Source organism: Rhinolophus ferrumequinum, chromosome 6, assembly GCF_004115265.2.
Source record: "Rhinolophus ferrumequinum isolate MPI-CBG mRhiFer1 chromosome 6, mRhiFer1_v1.p, whole genome shotgun sequence".
In the NCBI taxonomy this organism is placed as follows: domain Eukaryota; kingdom Metazoa; phylum Chordata; class Mammalia; order Chiroptera; family Rhinolophidae; genus Rhinolophus; species Rhinolophus ferrumequinum.
The window spans coordinates 24,584,945-24,608,502 of NC_046289.1; the positions used below are offsets into that span (position 1 = coordinate 24,584,945).

At 35.9% G+C, this 23,558-nt stretch overlaps 1 protein-coding gene and 1 pseudogene across 2 annotated transcripts in view; one reads left to right on the forward strand and one right to left on the reverse strand.

Moving 5' to 3' along the window:
* Positions 1-981: 981 nt before the first annotated feature.
* Positions 982-23,558, reverse strand: part of DNAL1 (dynein axonemal light chain 1) — a 30,767-nt gene continuing 8,190 nt past the window's right edge. The window contains exons 3-8 of one of the 2 annotated variants that reach the window (XM_033108664.1): positions 19,173-19,282; positions 16,348-16,403; positions 10,284-10,339; positions 6,612-6,738; positions 5,593-5,733; positions 982-1,565 (exon numbers count right to left, since the gene is read on the reverse strand). In XM_033108664.1, the coding sequence (XP_032964555.1) occupies positions 1,525-1,565; positions 5,593-5,733; positions 6,612-6,738; positions 10,284-10,339; positions 16,348-16,403; positions 19,173-19,282 (531 nt within the window). In that variant the 3' untranslated portion in view covers positions 982-1,524. The remainder of the gene's footprint in view (positions 1,566-5,592; positions 5,734-6,611; positions 6,739-10,283; positions 10,340-16,347; positions 16,404-19,172; positions 19,283-23,558) is intronic. The other variant, XM_033108663.1, reaches the window with a different exon arrangement.
* Positions 19,474-21,367, forward strand: LOC117024029 (guanine nucleotide-binding protein G(s) subunit alpha-like; annotated as a pseudogene).

Sequence of the window (23,558 nt, forward strand, 5' to 3'; positions counted from 1 at the left end):
TCGAAGCAGTGGTCCCTTTTGATCAGAGTGGCTATGAGAAATCAGACGATTCCTATTTAAATGATAGCTGAAAACTTCTGAAACCCAAGACTACTTTTATAATCACTTTTTAAAAATGACTCTTCCTTCTTTGACTGATTTTACACAAGTAAATGGGGAAAGGAGAATCAATAGTCTCTGGTTGAGGGACTTTAGGCACAATTTGGCAGAGGGCCTCTGACTTTTCTGCAATCTATTAGTGATTTTGGTCACGGCCTCCTATGGACTTCATCTGGTTACTAACTACCATATCTTGCATTTTCCAAAAAGACTTGGTTTTTAATATGATAAATTCTAAGCTCTCCAACCAACTATTGCTTTGTAATTTTGAGGTTAAATCACCTAAAAATGCTTCACAGAGGAGGCAATCCTCAAAAATATTGCATTTGCCTGGGATCCCATAATGAAACATCTCTTTTCTCTCTACGACCATTTACATAATTCAATTTAAGAGCTGTTTAACTTAGAACTTTTCTAAAAATATACTTTGAAATACTAAATTTCATTTATTGAAAGGTACCAAATCCAGTCTTTAAGTTCTCTACCCTTATAACAATCACTTCTCCCAAAGTAAGGGTCAACAGACCAAAGTTATTAGGGCAAATTTTGGCATATAAGAATGGCCAAGATTTAGGCTAGGAATTCAAATATAACTACTGCTTATATATATTTATTTATATAAGGAACTATAAACTAAAAAGTGTGCCGAAGATCAGGTTCACATGAGAAACACGGCCATAGTTATTGGTCAAAGGAATAATTGTAACCGTCATTTTAACCACTGACCTGGATCACAGAATGACAGACTACGCAGTGACTAAGTGGCCACGCGTGTACACACCACCTAAATTCCAGTTAACAATACACACATTTTTGGAAAAACAAATAAGTAAACATAATATGGGCTTAAAGCCTCCAAAATATTAATGTTTCCTTTTTCCTCCATAGCTTTTTCACTGTGTCTTTGGAGTCTTGGTTCTATAGCTGCTGCTACATTTCTACGAGGAACTCTTCCCATCACCATGCTGCCTTTGGAAGCAAAGGCATGACATGCTTGTGCTTCTGAGTCATACAGAGATGGACCTTCAAGAAAGATGGCCTACAGATTCAAAAGTTAAGTATATATATATTGAAATGCCTGGCCTAAAAATACTTGAATAAAGAACCACATTTGCTCCTTTGTTGTTAAAAATGATTGGTCTATGAAGGTTTCAGTAGATGAGATCACACAGTACATAACTGAGACTGAAGACAAAAATTGAAAATTTATAGTTTCTAAAAAGAGGACTACAACATATAAAGTTGGTGTTACCATTTGAGGGGAGAAATACTGAATAGGTTAAGAAAAAAATAGGAATCGGAGATTCGTTTTATCTTAAGAAACTTTTGCCCCACACAGAATCTTTAAAACAGACAATTATAACAAAACTTATCTATTGTTCTTATTACATTTAAATAAGTTAACACAAAGCAGAAAGCATGGTGTTAGTTTTCTTCTTCTTCGTCCTCTTTAATTACTGGGGTACCTAAAATGAAAAAGAAAATTATTTATGGTCATTCTCAATGGATTTTTAAAATTCTAAATGAAAATATTTCCTGTTAACCTGAGAGGCTCTGAGATGCTGTGAAGTGTGCCATTGTAAAAATAATTTCATAAAATAATCTCTTCAATTTCAAATTATCAAAAAACCTCTCAGGAGAATTCTCAAATGGATTAATGTAAGTACTTATGAATATTTGGCTCTCCAAAGCAGAGTTGCAAATAAAATTGCCTACAGGTGCAAGGCAGAAAAATAAAGCCCTATACATACTAAAAACTTTGTAAGTTAAACACAAAGAAACACTCTTCATTTTTCACAATAAAATATGCAATCCCAGTATTGCCAGAAATCTGAATTTTTATGTTATTCCCCCAAATATTAAACACTGGGAATAAATGGGGGGGGGGGGGAATAAAAAGAACCAAAGCATAGATAACAAAAATCATCTGCAGGCTCTCACTGGGCCAACGACCACCCATTTCTGAACTCTGGCATTTGAATCCTGCCCACAATCGTACCCAGTCAACTATTCAGACTTAACTCTTTAGCCTGTCACCTTCCACTCCAACTAAACTGATCAATTCACTGTCTCCCAAACTCATCTTGCACACTCTTACCACTGGACTCTTGGTTAACAAAGTTTTTCCCTTTTGGAATGCACTCCCCAAGTCTCCTTCCATCTAAACCCTACTCTTAATTAAGAAACAAGTCCTGTGCCTCTTCCTCTGTGATCCTTCCTAAATGAACATTTATATTCTTTATGGCAGTGAGCAGTTTTTCTTCTCTATACTCCCCGCACGATCAAGCTGCCGAGGGTGGTGTGGTGATGGTGGTGAATGTTTTATTGAAGTATAGCATACATACAAAGTACACAAAATACAAAAAAAGTGTACAGATCGATAAACGTACACAAAGTGAACACATCTGGTAATCAGCACCCAGATTAGGAAGAGAACATTATCAGAACCCCAAAAACCTCCTCAGGCCCCCTTCCAGTTACTATTCCACCACAAAAGGTATAATCTATCCTAATACCTAACACCATAGGTTGTTTTGCCTGTTGTTGAAATTCATATGAATGGAATGATATAGCATACACTCTGTGTCTGACTTCTTTTGCTCAACATTATGTTTGTATGATTTATTTATATTATGTGATGTAGTTTATTCATTCTCACTGCTGTTTCATATTCCATTGTATGAATATGTCATAATTTATTTATCTATTCTATTATTGATGGGCATTTGGAAATTTTCCCATTTATAGCTATTAAAATCGTGCTGTCATGAATGTTCTCATACATGTCTTTTGATAAACATAGATACACTTTTCTTTTGGGGTATACAGCTAGGAGAAAAACTGCTGGGTTATAAGGGATATGTATGTAGAGCTTTTGTAGATGACACCTGTTTTCTAAAATGGTTATACCAAGTTACTTTACCATCCGGCAGATTATGAGCGTTCTAGTTGCTCCTCATCCCACTAACATCTGGTATAGTCTATCTTTTTTATTTTAGCTTTTTAAGATCTCTCAGTTTTGCTTATAAGCAACAGAAGAGAAGAAAAAACAGGCAAGTTAGCAGCTGTGGCCATCTCTGTTCTGGTGTGTCCCACTGATTTAGTATAGACTAAGGTGGCTCTTCTAGGGGCTATTCAGATTGACTGGAGGGCACTACTTGGTCCAAAAGGCATCGATGTGGCTTGGTCTGTTTACATGAGGGGTTCTGTTACATTCTTAAGGGAAGGGATTCACTTCCTGTGTGCAATCCTGAAGGAAGTAAAGACAAATGATTTCAAATGGTTTCTAGAATCCAGCTAAAGGTGAACATAAAAAGGCTGAAGTCCAAGACTCTAAGGTCTCTACTCTCTCTCTTTTTTTCTAAATTTTAATGTTTAATTGTGAAATAGTCATTCATACAAATATAATACAAACAATTTAAAGAGTAACAAAACCAAGGATTATATACCCACCACCCAATTTAGGAACTAAAAGATTACCAGTATCTTAGAAACCTGTTTGCCTCTTCCTGATTATTCCTGTACCTCCCCACGAGAGGTAATCTACCATCTTTGTCATTTTACCCCTAGGTATGTATCTAGAGAAACAAAAGAACATTCTAGATGATTCCATTTATACAAAATTCTATAAAATACAAACTAATCTATAGAGACAGAAGACAGATCAGTGATTGCCTTGGGATGGACAGTGGCAAGGAACAGAGAGAGATATTACAAAGACGCACAAGGAAATTTTAGGCGGGGGGGGTGATACATATGTTCATTATCTTTTTTTCCTCAGCTTTATTGAGATATGACTGACATTACATTGTGTAACTTTAAGGTATAAACATGATGATTTGATATACATATATATTATGAAATAATTACCAAAATAAGGTTAGTTAACACATCCATTACCTCACAGTTACCTCTATGTGAGTGTGTGATAAAAACTTTTAAGATCTACTTTCTTAGCAACTTTCAAGTATACAATACAGTATTGTTATCTATAGTTATCAACATATATGTTCACTATCTTAATTGTGGTGACGGTTTCAAAGGTATATACATGTCAAAACATATCAAATTACACACTTTAAATTAATGTATTAATTGTATGTCAATTACAAATCAATCGAGCTGTTAAAATTTTTTGGTGTAGGGAAAGAGCTACTTAAGGGCCTTTTATGTTAATACTTTTCAACTGGAAGACAGAAGAACACAGCTCTTCCAGGAAGTCTTATCAGAATCATCTGTAAAACTCATTCAAACTATATAGCTTTCCTTCACCCTCTCCCCAGAGATTCTGAAATATCCCTCCATAGGGATGCAGCGCTGCTTAAGAATGACCGCCACAGTAAGCTGAGGTGGATAAAAGGGTTGAGTATTGAACTTTAGATAGAAGTGGTAAGGGAGAGATGGAGAGACACAGAACAGAAAGGATAGAATGGCAGGGCATTCAGCAGGGGTGGCGAGGAGGGGAGAGAAGGGTTGAGGAACAAGGAAGCCTCACACATAGACAACGAGTTCCTTTTGTTTTGGATTGTGGATATCAGTATGAGTGTGGCGATGAAGACAATAAGGAAAATATGCAATCGGTAGATGAGATGACGATGATCGTCACTGTGTAGCTGGATATTACTTATTTGTTTCTTCTGCATATTTTCCTCTCCACCCCACCGGGTAGGCTGGTCGGCTCTGTGCATCGCTGCTTTAGGAACAGTGCAGGAAGCGGAGACAGACTGCCAGACCTACTGGCTTTTGTCTTTGAAAAGCCTAACAAGATCACTGAGGAGACAGATTGTGAGAAGATGCAGAATGATGTGGAAAAGAAGGGGGCGATAGTGATTCTCCTCAGACTAAAAAGGTATTCCCCTGTGGTAGTAGAAAAAAGGGAAGTCTGTGGGTTCTGGTATAGTCAGAGTCCTGGCCTGGCTTCCTGGTAGCACTACTGGGAAGAGGTAAGACCCAGAGAGGTCTCTGATTGTTATCATTTCCAGTTTTTAGATTACAAAAGAAAAGGTTTGGTAAGACTACTTAACTGGCACGATGACAAAAAAGATAGTAAGTGGTAGAACTGGGACTTGAATCCAGTCAGCCAGGGATATCTACTGACATTGACAACACCTATCTTAGATACTTGGAAACTAAAATTGGCGGGAGGGGAATAGAGAACACAACAATTTAGATCCAACTCTGAAAATGCAACTACTTAACATTTATGTCTAATTAGTCTGAAAAAATAATGCCTTTGTGACTTGAGAATAAGCCCAGCTTTCTTATAAGCTTTTGGTTTAGGGATGATCTTATACCAGGCTAAATATCCTAGGAGATTTTCATCTCACCCTGGCCCAAACCTTTTCATCTCACCCTGGACCATAAAATTTCCTGTGGACAGAGATTAGAGACAACCTATCATTTTCTTTAGTTTTCCTCCTTTTCATGATTCCATGTTACAAGTTCAACTCTTATACCTAGAAAACATTTCCAAGCTGGCTCAGAGTCACTCACCGTCCAGCTTTTTCAGTTTGGGCACTCTCTTGGTTGCCTCTTCAATCCAATTCCCTTCAGTGGAATGTTTCTCTTCCAAAGGATTGCCTACAAATACCAGGTCTTCCAGGCATGGCAGTTCTGCCAGCTTCACAAACTCAGCTACGAATACAAAGAATACATTCCACATTAAAATGGCAAGTTTTACTGTTACCATTTTTGAGGTTGAATTCCAATATCACTGTTTGTGACTATTCGGAACAATTTGTTGTTTAAGATTTTGAAGGAATTGAGGGAAGTTAGACCATCTGCAGTCATTTTCTGAAGACATTACGGAAAGGGGGGAAAAAAGAAGACATACCTCTTCTACCTTTATGCTAGCCTAAGATAGGACAAGAAGAGAAAATGAGGTTCAGAATCAAAAAGAACAACAAATCATTCTCCAGTGACAGGTCTTCTCTATGCTATACTGCATCACTATGGGCTAAGCTAAACAGCTGTCTCTTTCTTATCTTTGAATTCTTAAAGCAACTCATTTGAGCCTCCACTGCAGAACTTCTCACAGTTTTATAATTATCAGCTTATAAACTAACCTTCCCCACTGAGCTGTGAGCTGCTCCAGGGCGGGGACCGTGTCCTATTCAACTATGTTTCTTAAGAGCCTGGCATATAGTTCACAGCACATAACAGCGCTTTAGAAAATGTGGAATGAATAATGTACAATTAAAAACCCAAGCAATTATAGATGTCAAATAAGTCTTCTGCCCAAGAATTGTTAAATTTAAACTAATTTCTTTCAGCCTTTGGACAATAATTTAAATTTTTTTCATGATTAACAGTACCAGGATCTATTCAATTATAATCATTCTAACTAAATATTGAAATGTAAATTTCATGCGTTTAGCTGAAATATAGGAATTCCTATAGCTATTTCCCTCTGTGCTTAGAAATAAATGTCCCCATTTTGCATCTTGTTCCCTATTGGGCTATTTTCTATAAACAAGAGGTAGAAGGTTAGGAAAAGGCCAGCCTCAGCTTACCCCAGTCTTTCACCAGGTTATTAGACATGTAGAGAATCTTCAATTTTTTCATTACATGGATCCCTTTCAACTTCTCAATAAAATTGTAGGAGATCCACAGCTCTTCCAAAGTGTCTCCCACTGCCTCCTGAAAAAAGAAAGCAATTTGATTTACGTGCTTATTTTTAAGCTGTTCCTTCTGTCCCCTTCCTTATAAACATAAAGACAATGCCCTTTAGAGAGAACTGAGACCCACCTGTCCACTGGCAGGAGAGCTGAAGGCTGTGTGGGAGTTTTTTCGCATTAAGAAAGCCAAGTAGAACATTATCTTCTTCTCTTCAAACTGATCTGAACTAAGAATAGCTACTGAAATCACCAAGAGGGAAATAATAGCACTATTTTATCACTTTTATTGAATGGTATAGTTTTCAAATTATTTCCCTATACATTATTTGATCCTTATGACATTTAAGATAGGCAAAGCAGGTTATTTGATTTGTATTATAGAGAGATTAAGGGCTTCTTCTAAGATCACAATACTATTAAATAGTACAGCAAGGTCTAAATTTCAGGGTTGTAGTTTTTTCAATATTATGGAAACATTAAAAAAAAAAGTTGAAAGAATTTGATGGTAAATACCTATGTATCCACTACCCAGATTCTACCATTAACATTTTACTATCCTTTTCCTATCATGTATCCGTCCATCTATCCACCCCATATATCCATTAATTCATCTTTTTTTAAAATATAAATTTCAGTTTAAAACCCAAAGTCTTTCCATCATAGTATAAAGGTTACATCATACTGACTCTTAAATGATAGATATAATCAATGGTGGCACAAATATAGCTATCAAATAAGTCTTCCGCCCAAGAATTGTTAAATTTAAACTAATTTCTTTCAGCCTTTGGACAATAATTTAAATTTTTTTCCTTCTTTTATAGACATAAGACAAAATATAGTGGTTATATTTTTAAACAAACAAACAAAAAATACTGGCCAAGATCAATTAGTTGCTCAATCCCCTCCTTAACCCAAAAGAATTTACCAACAACCACATAAAGTCTAGAATGTGGGGCGCACATTTATGTCCTGGTAACTGTCCCTTTAAAGACTATAGAGAGAATAAATGTACCCTGGATAAAAATCTTTAATGCATGAATTTTCAATACTGGTGGAACCAAAGGGAAAAACTCAGAATGGAGTGGCCTGAGTTAGTTCTGTGTCATCCTAACTCCCACAATTCATCTTAGTTCTGAGAAGAAGAAACAACAGTTTAGAGTAAAAGGAACTTAAATCAGTCCATCCTGGTACTTTCATATGTCAGAACTTTGTGATTTAGCCAATCCCCCTCAGCTAGTATTCTAATTAGTATATCATATATGTCTTTCAGAAGAGGGGAATCAGTCTTCATATAATTTAAACTTTATTGCATCATTTTCATTGCACTGTATCTCACCCATCTCATGTCTCCAATTCAGAAAGTGTGAAGTAGCAGAAAAAATACTGACTAAATACTGACTAGAAGATTTAGTCTCAATTCTGGGTTCTGCCACTTATTTAGGGTTGTTTTACATGTACAGATGAGGATTCTTGGTCAATTTTCACACAACCAATTTGATTAGTTCCCCAAATAACCAATTTGCTGAATTTACTTTTACTGACTTACTGAAAAATTGTTTTTAGATAGCATAGGACAGGATAGAAATTCCTTTATATATGGTAACTTTGAAGATATCTGTAATGCTTTGTTTACTTATTTGAAGTGTTAATTTAGCTTTAGTTTAGTTTTCAGCCATTTGGATGCAGCTGTTTAGCCATAACCAAATTTCACTGCATTTGGGGACTTTTCTTTTCTTGCGCATGTGACTTAGCAGAATGAGAATTTCTTGTGCATATTGACTTACAACTGCTGTATAGATTTTGAACGTCCAGGGTATAGTTCTATCTTCCAATACATTGTTGATCTATTCCACTATCTTTTGTACTTCACTAAATATAAGGATTTGCTAACCAGCTCAAATTGATTACTATTTTTTTTTTTAAGATTTTATTGGGGAAGAGGAACAGGACTTTATTGGGGAACAGTGTGTATATACTTCCAGGACTTTTTTTTTCCAAGTCAAGTTGTTGTCCTTTCAGTCCTAGTTGTGGAGGGCGCAGCTCAGCTCCAGGTCCAGTTGCCGTTCCTAGTTGCAGGGGGCGCGGCCCACCATCCCTTGCGGGAGTTGACCTGGCAACCTTGTGGTTGAGAGCCCACGCTCCAACAAACTGAGGCATCTTGGGGGCAGCTCAGCTCAAAGTGCCGTGTTCCATCTTAGTTGCAGGGCGCAGAGCCCACCATCCCTTGTGGGACTCGAGGAATTGAACCAGCAACCATGTGGTTGAGACCCCACTGGTCCATGTGGGAATTGAACCAGCAGCCTTCGGAATTAGGAGCATGGAGCTCCAACAGCCTGAGCCACTGGGCCGGCCCTGATTACTATTTTCACGTGATTTAATCATTTGAGAAGTGAGCAGTGCCTAAAATATGAAACTGACACTCTACAAAGATGGACTGAAAAGTCCCAACAGCTGGATGAAACAGCTGCAGTAACATTAACACTAAATAAAAATTTAAAGAAAATTTCAAAAGGTGTTGAAACCATTCCAAGCAACACAATTTTCTATATATTTATAAGTAGGTAATAAAGACAAGACTTTGGTGAAACAACCTGGTGGTTTAATCAGTAAAATCTGGCTAAGTTTGTGTGAATCAATTCAGTGAAATCTGTCATGCAACAAATTGGCCTTTTGGGGAACACACAGTGTGATTTATGGATGATGTGATACAGAATTGCACACCTGAAATCTATGTAATTTTACTAACAATTGTCACCCCAATAAATAAATAAATAAATAAATAAATAACAATAAAAAAATAAAAACGTAAAAACAAACAAAAAAAATTTGGCCTTTTGGAGAACTGGACATTGAGTGAACAGGCATTTAGAACATTGGTCTGCTTCTGCATGTGAAGAAATAATTTCTCTTTAGTTTCTTACTCTGTAAAATGAGGAAGATGGCACATGAGAGACCAAGCAGCTTCGGTCAGGACACTTGTACTTGCTGTCCCACCTCAGCCTGGGGCACTTATCCCTCGGTCAGCTCTATAGCTTACATCCTCACTTCCAGAGACAATTTCCCATCAATCTATGATCTCTTACATGCCTCGTTTTTCTTCACTGCATTCATCACCACCTGATGTATTACACAATTATTTTCTAGTCTCTCTCCCTCCACTGTAATGTAAGTTCTATGACAGCAAGAACTTTGCTTTATATTCGGCTGTATCTCTAGTGCCTAGAACAGTGCCTAGCTTAAAGTAAGCATTCAGGAAATATTATTGAATGAATTTGTTGAATGAATGAATGACAGAAAAAAAATGATCTTACATATTAAGTAAAAAAGAGAGAAAGATGCAAAATGATCTGTATAGTATGATTTCATTCTTTACATACCCAGTGAAGAACAGAAAAAAGGCAAGAAAGATGTCAATCAAAATGTTAACAGTATTTAAATTATCAGGGGCTTATAGGTTCTTTTTATAGTAGCTTTTCTATTTTGTAAAGCTTCTGCAATGGACAAGTATTATTTGCATACTAAGAGAAAAAGTGAATGCTATTTTAAAAGTAATAAATAGCAACCTACCAGTCCATTTAAGTTCTTTATGTTGTTTCTTCCTAAAGACAATATCCTCAAGTTTTCTGTTGTGGAAGAAAAGCAATTTTTAAATGAGAATCATATTACACAATTATAAATCTAGTATAATAAAGCTTTAATCAATGTTATACAATAAATATCCTTATATAATAAGATTGTATTAATGAAAAGTGGTAATCAAGTAGTAAATAACATTGACTTATCTATCATCTAAGGTAAACACTACAATTCTAATTTCACATCATGCCAATATTAAATTTAAAAATGGTTACCTATTTGGAATTCATGGTCTTAACTTGCTGGCTAGTAAAAATATTACAGGGATAAAATAAGAGTAAAGAAGATTTGAACTTTAAATTTGAGAGCATATATATTTCCAATCTCTTGTAGTATGAGGACTCACACTAGAAAACAGAAACATATTTATGTATAGTTCACCACATGCCACAAAAAATTAGAAGTGAAATCAAATGAATTAGTATTTTAAAATTTCTTGCTTTCAATCTTTTAAATAATGAGATTGTGATTTGGTTTAACAGATGCCTATTTATATTTTTTACAAGAATGTTTCTATTTGTATATCTATAGGCTATTTCTGGAAGAGAGAAAAGAAAGTAGAAACAGTGGTTGCTTTGGGGGAGGAACTGAGAATGTATGGTCAGAGGAAGACTTATTTTTCATTATAATCTCTTTGTAATTATTTGCATAAAACCATGTGCATGTATTATTTTTCAAAATTAAAAAAATTTCTAGAAAAACAGGATATCTTGTTTCTGTTCTACAAAACTACTGTGATTATACATGTTATACAGTTTTCACAACTTAATTAAAATGAAATACAGTTAAAAATTCAGTTTCTCAAAAAAAAAAAAAATTCAGTTTCTCAGTCACACTAGCCACATTTCAAGAGTTTAATAGCTGTGTGCGGCTAGTGGCAACTGTTTTGGGACAATGCAGAGTTCTATTGGATAGCACTGTTCTATAATATCCATAATTCAATGGTTGAGAACACATATCCAATTAACTGAGTTCCAATCCCAACTCTATAGGGAAGCAACCAAACCTCTTTGAATCTGTTTCATCATATGTAAAATGAGGAAATATAATATCTATTTTATAAGAATGTAAGGATTAACTGAGATAATTGTCTAAAACATTAGCATAATGCCTAATCCATGGTAAGTACACAATAGATGTGTGTGTGCACGTGTGTGTATCAAGAATACAGTTATATAAATTTTGGTTTTAATTTAATTTAATCAATTATTTTAAATTCTTATGAGAAACATTTAACTTTCAGAACAAGGAATTTTATGTCTGATCTAATTCATGCAAAATGGTTTAACTATTGAAACAAGAATTGGGTCTCCCCAAAATTTGTATGTTGTAGTTCTAATCCCCAGGACCTTAGAATGTGATTCTATTTGAAGATAGGGCCTTGAAAGAGATAATTAAGGTAAAATGAGATCATTTTTGGTAAAATCCAATATGACTGGTATCCTTATAAGAGATTAGAAACAGAAACACAAAAACAGAGGAAAGACCATGTGAAAACAAAAGGAAAAGATGGCCATTCACAAGTCAAGGAGAGATGCCTCAGAAGCAATCAATCCTACTGACATCTTGATCTCAGACTTCTAGCCTCCACAACTGTGAGAAAATACATTTCTGTAGCTGTGAGAAAATACATTTCTGTAGTTTAAGCCACTCAGTTTGTGGGATTTGTTATGGCAGCCCTAGCAAACCAAAAATCCATATAACTATAAATGTGTGAAAATTAAATATTTAAGAAAATCATATATATAATCAATTATTCGCTGAAGTTTCTTAATATGGAAAATTTACCATTTTATGTTTTTTCTATTTCATGCAGGATAAAAAGCTTATTCAAAAAGTTATCATTAAAGATTTTAAAAATTCAAAAAAAATTTATTCATTCAACACATAATTACTAACAGTGAATAATACAGATAAAAATTCCTGCTGTCATGGAGCTAATATTCGGTAGATAGTAAATAAAGTAAATATGTATATTAGATCATGACACGTGTGAAAGAGAACAAAAAGCAGGTAAAAAGAATGAAATGTCAGGGGGTTTGGTAGCAGTTGACATTGTATTTCTTGACTGCCCCACCCCTCAGCTGTTGACATTTTAGATGGATGCTGACTTCTAAGTAAAGATTCAAAGGAAGTGAGGCAGCTAGCCATAAGGATTTCTGGGGAAGAACATTTACAAGCAGAGGGAACTTCAAGCGTAAAGGCTTTGAGGCAGGACCACATCAGAAACATTCACAAAACACAAGAAGCTAGCTGAGAGAATAAACAGGAGAGTAAGGGGAAATGAAATTAGAAAGATAATAGGCCTTATAAGGGATGTATGAGGGGTCAAGAAATTACCAAGGAGTTTAGCTTAGCAACTGGGAAGAATGGAGTTGTTGCTGAGATAGACACATAAGAAGTTGGTTTAGGTGGGAATGGGGAAGGCTACCAGGACTCAGTTTTGAGCATGCTGAGAATGAGATATTTACTAGATATCCAATGGAAGTACCAGGCAACTGAATGTGTGAATCTGGAGTTCAGAGGAGATGCCTAAGCTAGAGATAAAAATTTGGAATCCATCTGCATATGGATGGAAAAGCCATTATCTGGAAGAGATAATCTAGGGAGTAGGTGAAGATAGAAAAGAGGAGAGATCCAAAAACTGAGTCCTGGTGTACTCCAACATTTAAAAGTTGGGGACATAAGACTGGGAAGAAGTAGCCAGAAAGGCAGGAGGAAATCAGGAGGGTACAGTGTTCTAGAAGCCACATATTAAAATTGCTTCAAAGAGGAAAGAAATCATCCACGTCAAAATATGCTGATAGATCAACTAAGATGAGGACTGAAAAATTACCTCAGAAATTGGAGATAACAAATATATGCAGCTCTTTCAAAGATAATATCTAACAATATATAAAGCTCCTTTTTCAAAAAGTGCACATGAAAATGGTACTGAAAGGCTAAAAAGATCTTACTTATTGCCATATAAGGAAATAAATTATAATATCAAAGTTAATAGATTAAGTGTTCTAGCATAACATAATTATGTATTTTCCATATTTTAAATGCTGTGTATGAGTACCACTAGAAGGGAAATGCTTTTTCTTCATACAAGGTCAAGATGAAAATCAAAAAAGTGTCTTAAAGTTGTATGTTTATTTATTTAGTAAACTAGAGGAGTAAAGTATAATTTTTTTTACCAAAAATATGAGGCAACAAAATATATTGTCTAATCTTTAATATGAGATTATTAATATTCACATTGTACAGCTTTTTAGTCACAGTTTGAAACACAGTGATATCATGCAGTTTTCCAGTCACAGTTTTGGTATAATAAATATAAATTGCCATTAGGATTATTCTGCCTTATAAACCCTGTTAATTAGGAATACCTATTTATTTCAGATCCTCTCACCATAGCATAAAAGGGTTCATGAACGGAAAGGGATGGGAGGCAAGCTAGAGTCGTATACGCAATCCTTCATATGGATCACTTGGCTTCTTTTTGCCTCCTACTCACAGATATACTGTATTCCCTGGTCATATACTGCAGAGGTACTATTTGTTACAAGCAGAACTAAAATGAGATGAGTCAAGTATAGTAAATACATGGTACAAATGCCTATATCCTCTCATACTATGTATACATCAGACATCAATAATTAATTGATCAAGGTACTCTTTCCACTGGATTTTGGGAACTCTTCTTAATACAATTATCCTGAGAGTCATCACCCATTGACCAAAATTAGAATGTGAGTTAAAACCCATTGGCAGTCCTACATAGAAGGTTATCCATTTTCACTATTGTCAATGCATGTTTTTATGAAAAGAAAAGCATGTCATCTGTATTGATAAATATTGTTATCAATTTAGTCTCATCCAAGCAACTTATTGCAATCACGGACAAAGCAAAGAATAAAATGAAACATTTCAAATTGATGAATGAGTCACTGAGAAATTGGAATAGATTGAGTCACCTTACAGCTCTAACAGTAAACACTTGCTCTCCAGTACAACATAAATTCTCAATGCCAACTCTGCGTAAGGTACAGGGGAAGATGGAGATTTGGAATCGAAGAGAAAATGATTAATAAGACGTGATGCTTACCCCCAAGGAGCTCATTATGTAGAGACAGAACATATCCTCACTAACTATAAAAATGACTAATATTACTTGAGCATTAATATGTATCAGGCACTATTCTAAATCCTTTATATATACTAACTCTAATATTCACAATAACTATATGACGTAATTATTATTATAATCCAAGCTAGATTGTTATAAATGTTCCCAAAGAAGGAGTAATTATGATGATGGAGATTAGAGACGTCTTTAGAGGAAGAAATGACATTTAAACTTAGCATTCTTAATCTTAATTTTGCTTCTTGTAGGATTTTTCTGTTAGAGGAAGGGGCTGTTCTCAATGAAAAGCACTGCATTAACAAGTGCACAGTCATAAAAAAGAATGATGTGTTTGGGTGTAAATAGAGTGGTACAAGCTTTTGGATGACTTTCAGTGTAACATTGAGGCATTTGGTCTTTACTAGGCAAAGAAGAGCCATAAAGGTCTCTGATCTGGACAAATGATAATATTTTTAGGAAGAAAACTCTCATATCAGTGCTGAAAGTCAATTGAAGAGCAGAAAGATGAGAGACAAGGAGATCGATTAGGAGGCGATTACAAAAGTCTTAAGGCAGGGCTTTTCAAACTGTGTGAAATCAACTTAGCGAGTTATGACAAGCATTGAACAAAAGAAAGTTAAATTAAAAAATTTATATTGGAACCTATGCTATAGGCGTAAATATTGCTTAACCAATTTTATTCCAATGCATATGTTTATGCGTATATTTGATATGTGTATTCATATGAATATATGTACTGAGTCATAAATTCAAATGTATTTCTTACTGTGGAAAGTGGTCAAAAACATTTGATAAACACCATCTGAGAGAGAGAGATGATTAGCGTCTAAATAAAGCTATAGCTCCTGGAAAATGGAAAAGTAACAAGTTATTTAAGAGCTCTTTCAAAGAGCAGAGTTAACAGGACTTAGTGGTGAACTTGGATGTATGGCTTGAAGGAAGTAAAGGGGGAGTATGGTAAACTAAATGATGGCTCACCAAAAAATACCTGCATCCTAATCCCTAGACCCTGAGTGTTACCTTATATGGGGAAAAAGGATTTTGCAGATGTAATTTAGTTAGGGAACTTAAGATAGGGCAAGTATCCTCAATTATCCAGGTGTTCCCTGAATGCAATCACAGGTATCCTCAAAAGACAAAGACTTGACACAGACAAAGAGGAGAAGGCAGTATGACCATAGAGGCAGAGATGGGGTGATGTAATCACAAGCCAAAGAATGTAGCAGCCATCAGAAGCTAGAAGAGACAAGGAACAGATTCTCCCTCCCCTAAAGCCTCCAGAGGGAGTGTGGCTCTGTCAAAACCTTGATTTTGGCCCAGTGAAACTGATTGCAGACTTCTGGCCTGGAGAGCTATGAGGGAATAAATTTCTGTTGCTTTAAAGCCACCAAGTTTCAGCCCCCGTAAGAAACCGACACAAGGAGTCAGAGGCCTTAACAACAGGGTAGGTAGCGATGTCAGAAACAAAGATGAGGAGCACAGGAAAAACTAGGATGGTGAGGAATTTAATTTTAAATATAACAGATATGAAACAGACAAATCTGGTCAAAAATATATAATAAGAAATCTGATTTTTCAATTTAAGATACCTCAATTCTAACTCTATAAAAGCTTTTAAGTGTTCATGTCTCATGTATCTCTAATTTCCTTTGGATAATCAAACTTAAGATACATCGTTTATATATATTCTCTCTGTCATCTGACAATAACTGTGGTTAAGACAGGTGCCTCACCCAAAAAAACTTTAATTAAAACAAACAAACAAACAAACAAACAGGTGACAGCTTCTGGGATAGTGTCTCTGGAATGTTATTTCCAATAACTAGAAAATTGAAGAACCATCTGTTATAGTGGATCACTTACTTAAGCCATTCAGGTTGGCAATTTTTTCAATGCAGTTTGTAGACAGTGAAAGCTTCCTTAAAAAGAACAAAGAAAAACTTGAATTAATATGAAAAAACTTTAAATGGTATATCAGAAATTATTTCTCAAGTGCCTACAGGAGATGATATTTAAGTCATACTTCATGTTGACGCTGACTCCTGTTTTCCCCCCTCAGACATGGCATGTACTCCTTCATTTTGAAATCTTCAACTTTTTTTCTGATTACAAAAGTTAACATACACCCACTGTAGAAAATTCAAAAGAACCTTTTTGAGGGCAATTTGGTGTTATCTCTATAATATTTTAATGCATGTATACTTTAACCCAGTAATTCATTTCTAGGAATATATCTTATTGAAATACTAATAGAAATGTCAAAAGATGTATGAACTAGATTATTGATTGTATTATTGTAAGAGCAAAAAAAATGGGGGAAAAAATCTATAAACATCCATCAACTGAGGAACAGATAATGAAATACTATGGTGCCACTAAAACAAATGAGATTGAGCTATAGATGCCAACTTGGGAAGCGTCCATGATATGTTATTAAGTTTAAAAACCATCTAGCAGAATAATACATTTTATATGATCCTCTTTTGTAAAAAGCAGGACTATATATATATATGTATATATATATATATATACACACATATATATATATACACACATATATATATACACATAAACACATGTATGGAGATACTTATTTTCTCATGTGTTAAATCATTCAGAAATGTATAAGAAGTCATATGTAATCCTCACCACCCCATACATTCCCCCCGAGATACTTTTTTTTTTTAATTGGGGAATATTGAGGAACAGTGTATTTCTCCAGGGCCCATCAGCTCCAAGTCGCTGTCCTTCAATCTAGTTGTGGAGGGCGCAGCTCACTGGCCCATGTGAGAATTGAACCGGCGACCCTGCTGTTCAGAGCTCCTGTTCTAACCAACTGAGCCATCTGTCCCCCACCCCGAGATGCTTTTAATCGTTTGTATATATCTACCTAGATTTTTCTATACATACTTTAATTATATAAAAACAAATTTTTAAAGGGAACACAATTCCATATTCTTAGTCTTCCTTTCTTGACAAAATGTTTAATATCTTAGTAAATTTCATGCAAAAAATATAATAAAAGCCAATTTTATTGAATTCTTAGTGTGTTCCCAGTATTCTAAGTACTTTAAATGTATTAACTATTTTAACCATCACAACAATCCTGTGAAATAAGTATTATTATTACCCATATTTTACAAATGAGGAAACTGAGTCACAAAGATTTTAAAGAATTTGCCTAATATTACATAGCCTGAAAGTGGCAGAGCCAAATTTAAAACCTCCAAAATTTGACTCAAGAACACATGATCATATCCTTTCTGATTTGACTTGAAGAGGAATTATTCATTTTTTTATTTGAAACAGCAACATCAATTACTGTTTAGTGTAAATTATTGATCAAATCTGCATATTTTCTAGTCATCCTTTACTCCCGAGAACTACTAGTGAAAAATGTAGTTCCTTAAATCTGAGAATATGGTTGGGGAATAATTCTTTCATTGTTGTTTGGACACTTGCCCAAAGAGATTGTCAGGTAAAACATGAACAGGTTCTCTTTCTAAGCAGTTTCCAAGGTACTTCAGTACAGGGTACAAAAACTTCTCAAACGTTTGTCTTTGAATTGGCTTTATGATAAAAATACATATGACCACTTTGAAATAATGCTCTTGGAAATCATGTTTTTGAAGCAAAAAAAAAAAAAAAATCTAAGGTGGATTTGTATGTAACGTACTGTGCTATCATCAGAAAGGACAAACTGCATACAATAACTAAATATGTTTGTTTTTCACCTTAATTCCAAAGACAGATATTAGCCTAATGCACAGGTTCACAAATCTATGTCTAAGAACCACCCAAGTTGCTTAGTATAAATACAGATTCCTAGATTTCATCAATAGATATTGTTTCACAAACGTGGAGTGGGGTTTATCTTCTGTATAAGGAGACTCTCGTGTAGGTAATCAGGGGAACAGAGAGAGAAGAAATCAGAAAGAACCTCAAGTGATTCTATAACATTCTACAGCCCTGACAAGAGATACTACTGCCTGAGAGCATGGTTACCTGAGGTATCATGGGATAACTGCCACAAAACCCTGATAAAAAGCATGTAGAGTATTTAGAAAATAATTTAAAATAATTAATACAGATCTGATACTTAAAATCATTGGAAAATAGGATTACAAAATAATAAGTGTAACTTGGTCCCAATTACAAAAAAATTAGAAGGCTCAACATCAAAATGCTAAAAATGGGTCTCAAAAGGTGGTGTAATTCTGGTTGATATAAATTCCTTTTCTTTGTACTTTTTATATTTTCTAGATGTTTTACAATGTATTTTTATAATTTGAAAAGTTTTTTAAAAACGACACCTCTTAGTCCTCTGGTAAATATAGTACTGACTCTAATGGATAATTTTATAAGAGAAAGCACTATATTTGATGATGGAGTAATAGTTTTATTGTAATATTTAGCTTCTCCCAAGAGACGAGGAAATTTCTATTTTTCTGGCAGATCATAAAAATCGTACTGCAAAACAATATTGTATTGTTCAGGATTACTCTATTAAAAATCCTATAAACCAATAATCTTTTATGTTTGGCCTTGCCAAAGGAAGAATTAATTAAGTAAAAAAAGAAGAAAGAAAGAAAAGATCACAAAAAAAACACTTTTTCAATTTGTCTTTAGGAAAGGAAGTGAAACTTAACAGAAGTACTAGAAGAATGAACAAAGACAAGAGAACTTACTCGCAATTAGCAAGCATCGACAAGGATGCATCCATCTTCTCTATAGGGGGAATCTGGGCATAAAGCTTTATCTCTTTGGCTTCGGATGGCTTCTGACTGGTTTTCTCTTCCTGTGATAAAAATTAATTGGCAAGAAAATGATCCCTGATTGTAATGTGGAACTAAAGAAGGCCAGAATTTCTCAAAGCTTTTCAATGTTTATTTCAAAAAGATTGTTAGAATTTAATAATTCTGTGTATTCTTTACGGTTCACTTATTGACATTTACTTCCTGACCCTGATAACCAGGCTTCTATTCATGCATGGCTGACTCAGATAATTCATTGTTAGGTCCCAACCAAAGGGAAAAAAGGAAGAAATAAAATAACTTTAATTTCTGTAATATTTAAAATCCCTTAGTGTCTATCAATTAATAAACAAAAAACCCAACAACAAAAACATTTTCCTGGGAAGAATTCCTTGTCCCTAAACAACCGTTCCTTAAATATCTCATTTAGACCTGTACAATCAACTGTTTTGTCATCACGTCTTTCTTTTTCTATACACAGATCAGTCTGAGCTAGAACCACAAAACACCAAGAATTTTGGAAGATACTGTCTTTGCAACACAGCTGAGGTCAAAACTAACTGCTCTATAATAATTTACTACTGAAGTCTACCTTAGAATTTAATTTTGGTACTAAACACACATTTCAAAATTTAATTACCAGAGCTCGTGCTCTGGCCTGTCTCGGCCCAGAGTGGACAGAGAGAGGACATCAGCCCCCTTGGCTTCGGCTAGAGGGGCGAGGAGCTGCGCGTTCTCCTGGGTCTGACCACCACACCACCCGCCCGGTGCGACCCTCGGCCCACACGCCGCCCAGCGCGCTGCTCTGCCGGAGTCAAACCTGCGCCCCGCCCACCTGCCGGTTGATGGCCCTGCCCTCTCTGCCCTCCCTGTTCTGCTGGCCCAAGTGAGGCCGCCCGCCGCCCCACCCCCCATACCGCAGCCGCCATCATTGGCTGCCTCCGGAACAATAAGACCCAGAATCAGCTCAAGAGGAGAAGGCGCAGCACGAGGCCAACAAAAAGATGGAGAAGCAGCTGCAGAAGGACAAGCAGATCTACTTGGCTATGCACTGCCTGCTGCTGCTGGGTGCTAGAGAATCTGGTGAAAGCACCACTGTGAAGCAAGGGAGGCTCCTGCACGTTAATTGGTTAAATAGAGAGGGTATCGAAGAGAACCCGCAGGCTGCAAGGGGCTACAGCGATAGTGGTGAGAAGGCCACCAAAGTGCAGGACATCAAAAACAACCTGAAGGAGGCCATTGAAACCACCGTGGCCTCCAGGAGCAACCTGGTGCCCCGCCCCCAGTGGAGCTGGCCAACCCTGAGAAGAAGTTCAGAGTGGACTACATTCTGAGTGTGATGAACGTGCCTGACTTTGATTTCTCTCCAGAATTCTACCATCACGGCAAGGCTCTGTGGGAGGATGAAGGAGTCTGTGCCTGCTCTGCCAACGAGTACCAGCTGAGTGACTGTGCCCAGTACTTCTGGACAAGACGCTATCAAGCAGGCTGACTATGTGCCCAGTGATCAGGATCTGCTTCGCTGCCATGTCCTGACTTCTGGAATCTTTGAGACCAAGTTCCAGGTGGACAAAGTCAACTTCCACATGTTTGATGTGGGTGGCCAGCGTGATGCACCCTACAAATGGATCCAATGCTTCAGTGATGTGACTGCCATCATCTTTGTGGTGGCCAGCAGCAGCTACAACATGGTCCTTCAGGAGGATAACTAGACCAACCACCTGCAGGAGGCTCTGAACCTCTTCAAGAGCATCTGGAACAACAGATGGCTGCGTACCATCTCTGTGATTCTATTTCTCAACAAGCAAGACCTGCTCACTGAGAAAGCCTTGCTGGAAAATCAAAAGTTAAGGACTACTTTTCACAATCTGCTTGCTACACTTTTCCTGAGGATGCTACTCCCGAACCTGAACCAGAGGGACCCACGTGTGACCCGGCCCAAGTACTTTATCCATGATGAGTTTCCAAGAATCAGCACTGCCAGTGGAGATGGACACTACTCCTAGCCCCACTTCACCTGCACTGTGCACTGAGAACATTTGCCATGTATTCAACAACTGCTGTGACATATCCAGCAGATGCACCTTCCTCAGTACAAGCTGTCCCAAAAAGGGAACCCCCAAGTTTAATTAAAACCTAAAGCACAATTAAAAAGGGAAACATAACTGTACAATCAGTTAATCACCCACCATGGGGCATGATTAACAAAGCAACTTTTCCTTTCCCCCTTGAGTGATTTTGTGAACTCCCCTTTCCCCTTCAGCTTGCTTAAATATTCCAAATTTAGAAAGCTTAAGGCGGCCTACAGAAAAAAAAGGCCACAAAACTTCACTTTCTCTTTAATAAAATAACAGCAGCAAACAGAAATAAATGAAATGAATATTGTGCAGCATTTAAGAAGTCAAAATTAAATGTGAGCAAAAGAATTTGATTACCAGTATATGCTGCCTAGTAATATTTTCTAAGTACCTTAATATTTAGAATTAGTTCTAGCTCTCCAACAAAACAGGGAGCTCCTAAAGCTCAAGGACCATTTCCTTTGCTTTCCCTATAATCTGGTGCATCAGACACAAAAGAGGCTTATTTTAAAAAATCAAATCATAACACATCAATAACAGAAAATATGCAATCAATTGAAAAAAAGAAAACTAATACACATCCACTCGGTACTTATTTTTGTGCCATAAAATTGTAGGTTAGGGAAGGGGAAACTGACACCTAGTAGATAAATGTTAGGTTAATCAGTGAAAAAGTGAGCTTGATATCTTCAAATAATCTTAAAACCAAACATTCATGGCCACAATGTATCTAGAAATAGAACCTACAAAAAACAAAACAAACAAAAAAACCAATCACTGGTTATTATAAGTAAATAAAAGTCCTAAAATCTGATTCAAAGAAAATAAAATCTAATACTAAGCTTATTCCACTTTTTTTCTTTAACAAAACAGATTTTCCATTAACCAAAAAAATGAATTTTTTAAATGCAATTATAGTACAAAGTTTATAAGCACTAAAACAAGAATTCAAGTATTTCATTATCCTATCTACTTTGTCTACTTTCCCTAGACATCAAGTCTCCTGAAAAACTTTTTTTTTCCTTAAAGATTTTTTTTTTTTTATTGGGGAAGGGGTACAGCACTTTATTGGGGAACACTGTGTACTTCCAGGACTTTTTTCCAAGTCAAGTTGTTGTCCTTTCAGTCCTAGTTGTGGAGGGCGCAGCTCAGCTCCAGGTCCAGTTGCCGTTGCTAGTTGTAGGGGGCGCAGCCCATCATCCCTTGCGGGACTCAAGGAATTGAACTGGCAACCTTGTGGTTGAGAGCCCACTGGCCCATGTGGGAATCAAACCGGCAGCCTTTGGAGTTAGGAGCACGGAGCTCTAACCACCTGAGCCACCGGGCCGGCCCCTGAAAAACTTTTTATTTAAAGCCCAGTTACAAAAGCAAGAGATATATTATTATGCAAAAAACTATTGATGACATAGACAAGTTATCATTGGGCACAGAAAGAAACTAAGGAGCTATCTCTACACCATATGGAAATTCTATCTATAATGCTGAATTACAACTGTTCAAACTTTATAGAATGTTATATTAAAATATTTGTTTAAATTTAATGCCCATTTTTACAATGTGGTTTCCTTTCTAATATTACTATACTCTTTAGTATTCTTTCCAGCTTTATTGAAATACAACTGACATTATAACATTGTATAACTTTAAGGTATACAACTGATGATTTGAGATATATCTATCTATCTATATATATATATATATAGATAGATAGATAGATCTCAAATATATCTCAAAAGATATATATGTTGCAAAATGATTACCATAATAAGCTTATTTAACACAGCTATCACCTCACATTTTTTTTTAACCTGGTGACTAATTTAGTTTATTCCCCATTAAAAGATTAATTGAATATGTATGAGGGAAATCATACATGAAAGTTAAGGGAACAAATGTTTTAATTTTAAAATTCTTTCATCAAACAGAAAGCAATTATTTTCCTATAATTTTTTTCTATTTGGCATATCCACCTACTTGTAAGAACCTTTTTTTTTTTTTTTTATTAGTTTCAGGTGCACAAGACAAAGTAATACTTAGACGTTTATATTTATATCCCTCACACTGTGTGAACCCCCCTCCCCCCATCCACTATCCCTCTGACATCGCACACAGCCATTACATTTCCACTGTCTCTATCCCTAATGCTATACTCCGCTTCTTGTAAGCATATACATACATATATATATATACATATATATATATATAATTATAGTTGGCATTCATTATTGTTCAGCTTCAGGTG